Raw genomic sequence first — 8,119 nt, 5'->3', positions numbered from 1 at the left:
GTGTTGTTATCTGTGCCAACCCGGTATTTTCAATGTGGAAAGGGTATAACAGATACTCCTTCAATGAAGGAGGCTTCACTTTCAGCCCACATTATTTTATAAAGTTGATGAGTGGTTCATGCCTTCAGTACATATAAAAACTGCAGTTCATGGTTCTGAAACAACTGTTTGGTGATCACTAGTGTTTTGAGTGTCTTTTGTGATGTACGTGTTTATTTGCACAGAACTAAGATTTGATCATACAGTTAGTGATTCCTCAAGATGCATGTGGAGACACACATTAATGGCAGGTATAAACATACACTACATAGACTGATATGTGATTAGATTATCCAGGTGGAAAGTTAATGCCAGGTGTGAACAGGAACCAAAACTGGTATTTTCCATCTGTAAACTTTGGTAAACCTCAATTTTCTGGTCAAATAAATTCCTACTTCTATCCTTAGAAGAAAGGCTGGCCTCAAACAAAAGGGTCAAATTATTAACACACAAAGTGATGCAACACTTAAGACCTGTTAATGCGATAGCTAATAGTCTGCTTGCATTGGCTGAACACAAAAGCTAACAGCGTGTGCAGCTGTTTGCCTCTGTCAGTTTGTGGGAAAAAAGATTCTTGTCACTCTTGTAGTACTTTCTTCTTTCAGCCTTATACCAATCCACACCTGTTTTTTCCATGTAAATTAAGTAGGGGAATCACAATGAGCCAGTGTGAACGATCCCACCCCTCCTTGGCCTTGAGGTTATTAGTCTGATATTCCATTTCAGCTTCCTTTCTCTGCCCTAAACAAGCTTTTCCAGCCTGTCATCCTTATTCTATGGCAATCGAAGAAAAGAAAAAATCAGCGAAAGAAAGACATCAATCATAATGTGAACTAGATCCATTTTAATAGGGTCAAATCCCAAAACAAGAGGTAATTTCTCCAATTTCAATACAACTCATGGAAGAGATCCCTAAGGCAGAATTTCTGCACAAAGACAAATAAAAGCCTGGATAAACAAGATTTGTACATTTTCATTTCCTGCACATGTTTCACTGCTAGCAGTTAACAACAAATTAGGCAGATAGCCTCAACAACTAGTTCTTGTTACAATGATAAATGACCTAGTTTGATGCAAGTGTTATTGATCCGTTGCTGTTTTAGCAAGCTTCAATCAATGTTAGGTGAAATGTCAGTGTTCTCTGTGCTTCCTATTTTGCTCTCTATATATTTTTCTAATGGCACTGTCAGAGAGGGAACTTTAGCACTAACACATCCTCAGAATATCCTTTTCATACCATTGTGTTGCCATAGTCAGATGTATAGATGTCTCTGGTCAGGTCTGGTTTCTATGATGTTTTTTTTTTTTTTTTTTTTTCATGAAAATCACAAACTGTAGCAATGTACCAAGACAAGGTTCCGGTCAGCGGCACATTAATTTGCTCTCAGATGAGCACGCAGCATATGCATGTACACATACACACAAACGCATTTCACTTTGATCTTCAGTTAAAACATTAAGAGTGTATATTGTATTACTATATTACTTTTTATATAAATGACCACATATCCTGGTGCATTTAATGTTGCACATGAGAGAATGTTGCCAACCTCTACTATTTAGAACAGTTTTATGCATAATTTTATGAATGACTGCAATCTCAGTTCATATCCAAGGTATGAGTCTGGTAACACAGCAATCAGATTTCATTGTGGGGGGTATTAAAACTGATACACAGAGAAAACATACCTCTGTATGCAACTAGACATTCCTAAAAGCAATCAGAGACAAATTATTGGAAACAAATTCAACTCCACAATTCTTAGATGATGTGCATGACGATATCACTGTTACAGTACCCAAACAATGTGATTGGTCTGAAAAATCTTTGCTGGAGCACAATCAGTTAGCAACATAGTGATCCCAGATCAACTTCCCATTGCAAAGATTTCGAGGTAGGGAAGTTTGCTGGCTTCCACGTTGTCCTCACACCACAAATTCATTTCATACAGATAGCAGGTTCGCATAGAAGTTAGACACCACGGCCATTCATTGTATTGACATTTTCTTTTCCTGTCATTCATCACATTTACTGTTAGAATGCATAATTCTGTTATCCTTGAGCTAGCGTGGGTAGTGTCCTTTTTGAGACAAAGGAGGATGAATCTCAAAAACAATGCTGAAATGCATAGTTTTATTTATCGCATTAATTGACACATTTATTTGGGGTCACCAGCCAGTTTCACTTTAAGGCAACACGGTCCTGACTCCTCAGGTGTATCAACAGCTCAAAAAATCATACATGTTAATAAAGGAAAATAATAAACGTATTCCTATTTCCAACATGCAACATGTTAGTGTTAATAAAGCTCAAATGGTGCTTGAGCATTTTTTTCCGTAAGCATCACAACATTGCACAAAAATCTAGTCTGACTTAAGCTAACAGATGACAATACTGAGTTTGAAAACACGTGATGGCAATGCTGACAGGAAGCATCCAGTACATTATCTACTGACAAAGCAAAGCACTGTGATCTTTAATTAGGTCCCATGTTTTACACTCAACCCCAGTTACATTCATTTATTTATTTGACACGGTTCCACACACAATTTTTTTGATGGCTATAATAACTTGTATTCCCTCTTTGTACAGAAGCATTAAATCTCCAAGTGCAACACACAATTTACCACAGTAAAGTAAATTCTTCTTTTTAATCACACTGAAAAGTCCCCACAAGATGGTGGTCATATAAATGATTCAGTTTTAAAAGATTCATTTTCAACTACCCTCAAATTACAATGCATTACTAGTTTGTTCGTATTATAATCTATACATCACAAGAATCCTACAAATGGATCCAAATTGCACCAATGCACTATAATTGTCAAATGGGAATAATGACTACCACTTTTGGAGCCACTTTCTAAAGCATTGTTGTGTTTCTCTTTTTGAAAAAAATCGCTGAAAGAGAAATTCAAATACTACTTACTTTCTTAACTCTGTAACACTGACCAATAACTTTGTGAAGTGGACTAACTTTTCACAATGATAGTTGCAGGAAGCAATAAAAAATGCTTAAGATTACGTTTTAAAATAAATAAATAAATAATCTACTACTATACTCTTCAACATGTGAGAGGACTTTTAGCAGTAAATGGTAAGTCGTCTTAGTTTTATATAGCTCTTTCTTACCTACTGGTAACAGTAACACAAAGCACTATCTACCCATTCACTCATTTAAAGACTCACACACCAGTGCCATACACTGGAAGCAACTGATCCCACATTGCCCCAGCTCCTAGTTCGCAGCAGTTCTAAGCCTTATAATAAATCCAAACTTGCCAATTTCAGTCCAGCTGCTGTATAAGAGTTATGCCATGATTACAGTGTAATGTGATGTGTGAGCTGATGTGAGCACAGGCTGGGGGCTGAACAGACCACGTTCACACACAATGAACCAACCAGAATTGCCTCAAGTGTTAAGTCCTTTCCCACCATTGTACACATATCTCTATAACAACAAACGACCATCTCTGTGGTTAATTTTTTGTTGCTCGTACTGATGTTGTGTTCACCACTCTAGTTTAGTTCCCCTAGCAATGTTGTTTGCGCCCAAGAAAATGTTGGCCTCCTCCACCTTCAGCCTTTTCTTGATGTGACACACAATAGTGTCTTTGACAGCAGTCCACTTCTGCGAGACTGTTCTCTTTTTAACACACTGTTGACTAACCTTAGTGCCGCTGTAGTTCAAAGATGCCTAAAAAGTCTGAGATGTAGATTCTAGACTTGTCAAACCATTTCAGTAATTCTGTGTTCTCAAGTCAGGCACTTTTGTGTATTTGTTAACCAGTGCCAAATTAACAGGCCTAAAGAGACAGTTGATCCATATAGATGAGCTCATAGTTTGGTGTGGGATTAGCCCACTCACATCTTTTTCCAAATGGATGATTTTGACCAAACAGGAGCTTGTCACATTGGATCACTGCCTAAGATCACATACGACTGTATTAAAACATTGAACAGGGTCATTTTCAGCACAATCCGTGAATTATTTTTGCAGCTCTCTGACTTCCCATTTTCATTTTCTTCTAGGACAAAACATTTGCCATCAACTGCTTCTAGCACTATGCCTAAACAGAGGCATAGTGTGAAAAGGGGAAAGAGACAGTAAAGCAGTGGAGGAACTTGATGTGCCAGCAAGTATTGTAGTTTTGTCTTGCTTCATCACCACCTTCAATGGTACAAAGTTAATGTGACGATGGATTTGGCAGATGGTTCCTTTCTCTTCATCAAATGATGTGAATAGGGATGTTTTGCTCCTTTCATTTCACTTCTTCTGATCTCTCCACAAGGAACCAGAGGCATATCATGCAGGGTTTTGTTTCTCCACCCCTGCTGTGGTCCTTGGACCGGATGATGATGCTTTTGGTGTTCCTTGTTAGAGGGCCACTACTAAAGGTGCCTAAGATAATCTAGCTCAATCTTATACCATAGGGTGACAGAAAAACCTTTAGAATGTTTAGCTTCAACTCATACTGATTTTTTTTTTTTTTATTGTAGGACTACTATAATGTGTTCCACGAGTACACCAATTCAGCTACAGCTGTGAAACGTTTTAAGTTATAAAGCCTAGAAAAATCTGTGTGAAAAGAAATTTCCATTTAGTTACTATTGTAGCGGTCACAACAAACTAACCATGTTCCTGTTGCTGATTCCCTTTTCAATAGAAAACACAACACCCTTTTTTTTGCCCCTTTAAAAGAATAACATAACACTTCAAACATCAGCTTTGTTTGATATATTAAGGCCTCATGAAGTTTGATTAGTTTTTTAGCAAGAAATAGCCTGTAGCAGCACATACTGTACGTAGCAGCATTAGCATATTCAATCATCTTTTGCTAGCTAAATGATTTGCTCAGTGTGGTTACATGCACAGTTTAATTGAGCTATGCTCAAAATTCGACTTTCTGAATACAGTCCTTGTCCAAGTTTACATGTAGTGGAAAAAATAGAATAACTGATGAGAACAGATCCTCCTCCACACTAGGTGGTGATATGTGTCTTGTCAGCAGGTTGATACGGCCCCCTTTCAGGTTGACCTAATACGTCGTATAATAAACAACATGCAGCAGGTCTGAATTTCAAACAACAGATTAATAATAGTACAGCCTTTTTGATCTCGTACGTAATGTTTGCGCTACGTATGGTGCAGATAAGGTGTCCGATTAAGCATATACATGCCAGAGAAACTCAGTTTCCAATCGCATTATCAGGGTGTCTTAATCGGATAAGGAGAACTATCACTTAAGATTTTGAGTTAAAGTCGGATTAAGCCAGTAATTCTTTTTTTTTCACATGCATGTAAAAGTACTGACTGTCAGGTGTACAGTGGGATAATCACAGGTTTGTCACTACAGTAAAATAATTTGGTGAGAGTGGTAAGAAAATGATTAATTAGTTCAGCTTTTTGTTATGGTCTGCCCCACTGACTAAGAAAAGTGGACTGTCACACATGGTGAAGTCATGTTGGGTTTTTGTCTTGTCTCCATGTTTTGTCTCATCACTTCCTATTTTATTTTGAAAAGGTTTTACTTTCTAAAGAGAGTTCTTCTTTTGTAAGTTTGATCATTTATATTTGGCTTGTTTATTATATGACGTAAAGGTCAACTAGAAAGGGGGGCGTATTAACATGGTATTAACCCGCTGACAAGACATCGCCACCTAGTGTGAAGGAGGGCATGTTCCCGTCGGTTATTTGATTTTCTTCATTGCATGTAAACTGGGACAAGGACTGTAGTCAGAAAGTTGAATTTCGAGCATAGCTTGATTAAGCTTTGCATGTGAATACACTGAATGACTTCGTTAGAGCACCATTCACAGGGTAAGTAGCTTAGGCACAGTCCCCCTCCTTAACGACAGGTAAGTATCCAACCGTTAATGGAAAAATTAGTGGCACCAGTTTCTGGTTATTGCAGAAACAAGTCAAGTCGAGTTTTCCTATTTAAACATCAACGTCCCACCAGCCTCTCAGAACTGAAGAAACTACTCAGATGTGTGGCAAAATGTCTTATTGATTACTAGGACATAGACTTTGGCTTTTGGTGTCAAAATTCCTGTGTCATAGCTACTAATATGTAGGTAAGTGTTGCTGAGAAAAGGTAGGCAGTACACCAGAGGAGCTACTGGTTTTATTAAATCCCTGCTTTCCTGCCTGTACTATATGAGGCTGTCTGACTAATGACTATACAGAATTGCGCTAATTATGCCTGACAAGGAGCTATGAGAGCTGCTATACCGTGTAATGTGAGGGGAAAAAACAGATGAGGTCAGAGAAAGCAGACACACCTTGACCTACAACACAGAAACATGATTTTCCCACAGACACCAGGACCTTATTGGGATTAATGCAGTTTGCTGTATGAACAGTGAACTTTTGCAGTGTGGAGCAAATGGAACTTGAAAAAGTTTAGAAATTTGTGGTTAATTTGTTTGTGGTCTGGTAGTGTCTTCAGTCACTCTTCTGAAAGACTAGACCATGGGGGTCATTGATTGCTTTGTTAAAGTAGGCTGACAGGTTTTATTTGAACAACAAAATAGCCAGATGTATTAGACTTTGTAGTATTATACAATTATATTATACACCTTCTTAAAAAATATAAAATGAAAAAGATGACTAAGCATGACTATTCAATTTGGGTATTGTGTAATTACTTAAAGAAATTATGTTTCTGACATGTTAATGTAATAACATTAATTTGAAGAGAGAAGTGCAAAAGGTATTAAGATTCCAACACCAACATATTATGCAGTAAGTAGACTTTATTAGATGTTCTTATGATTTCTCTTTTGTAGCCCTCAGCACAGAAGTATATGTACATTTCAGTCGATTTGATACAGTCGGTGACAACTGTACATTGCTGAAAATTAGCTTACAAAGTCGCACATTTTCTAGAATGAGCCTACAAAAGCATAGCTACAACATCGTGTCGTGATCTAGTAGCAAGAATCCATGATGCGCCTCATGCTCATGAATCTCATGCCACTCAAGCCCATGCTCATGAAGTTCCTGTACTCTCCAGGCCTCATGTACATCATCCTGCCTCTGTAGTGGGGCTGCTCGTACATCAGCCAGTGGCCATCCATCACGTTGCAGGACATAAAGTTGGACATGCTGTAGCGATCCATGATGTTATCGCAGTCGTCCATCATCTCGTGCATATGGCCCTGGAAGTTCTCCCTCTCGTAGATCCTCATCCTGTAAGAGCCTCTGTACATGGGGATCATGCGGCAGGACCTGATGCAGTCATTCATGCCCATCGTGCTCATGTAGTCGGCATACTCGCCCCTCCTCATGAAGTACTGGTTTCCCATGAAGTTGGAGCGGTCGTAGACCATGAAGCAGCCCCTCTCCACCCTGCAGGAGTGGCAGCGGTTCATATAGGAGGACATGTCAGGGCAATCGTTCATGCACTCATAGGAGCGGCCCTGAAAGTTCCTGTCCTCGTAGAAGACAATCCTGCTCATCATGTTCATGTTACTGGAGGTCATCTTTACCAGGTGTTATGGCTAGACGCAATGCTGTTGCTGTTGCTGTTGCTGTTGCTGTTGAAGCTGAACTGCTTGTCTACCTGTTGGAGACCCTCCTTTTTATACCTGGCATGCAGATGGCCCCTTTGTGAAAACAACCTGACCCAGCAACATACCATAGAAGTCCATAGAGCACTGAGGGTCCTCTCCTTTACAGCTGTCCCCCCAAAAGACCTGAGAGAGGCGATTTCACTTCAAATACGGTCAGACAATACCTTTTTCAAGGGGTTAACAAAGAACAATCGGACCTTTGTAACACCTGTAAAGGCTCATATAACTGTACCCCACAAATCCATCCTTAGTTTTGGCATTCTTTTATTCCTCTCATTCTTAACAGTTTACCAGATCAAGCATTAATATTGTCTGTAAAGGTGCATCATACTGTACAAAATGCTGTGTGATCTCAGCCTTCAACTTTTATAATTTATTGAATATTTCACGACAGACTTCCCTAACAAAATGAACATTCAAAATTAAGATAATCACATCATGTTATATATAATATAACCATGTTATATATATATATATATATATATTTGTGTGTGTTATGGC

General features: G+C 38.7%; 1 protein-coding gene across 1 annotated transcript; it reads right to left on the bottom strand.

The window, feature by feature from the left end:
• Positions 1–6,779: 6,779 nt before the first annotated feature.
• LOC124998594 (gamma-crystallin M2-like) lies at positions 6,780–7,597 on the bottom strand. The gene has a single exon (XM_047572999.1). It carries the CDS (start codon positions 7,526–7,528, stop codon positions 6,974–6,976), a length of 555 nt encoding a protein of 184 aa, XP_047428955.1. The 5' UTR covers positions 7,529–7,597; the 3' UTR covers positions 6,780–6,973.
• Between the last annotated feature and the right edge of the window lie 522 nt (positions 7,598–8,119).

Source organism: Mugil cephalus, chromosome 21 (assembly GCF_022458985.1).
Source record: "Mugil cephalus isolate CIBA_MC_2020 chromosome 21, CIBA_Mcephalus_1.1, whole genome shotgun sequence".
Classification (NCBI taxonomy): Eukaryota; Metazoa; Chordata; class Actinopteri; order Mugiliformes; family Mugilidae; genus Mugil; species Mugil cephalus.
This window is presented reverse-complemented; position numbering and strand designations above follow the sequence as displayed.

Excerpts from the sequence above, each read along its gene's own strand:
- LOC124998594 (XM_047572999.1), bottom strand. The coding sequence starts at position 7,528 with ATGACCTCCAGTAACATGAACATGATGAGCAGGATTGTCTTCTACGAG.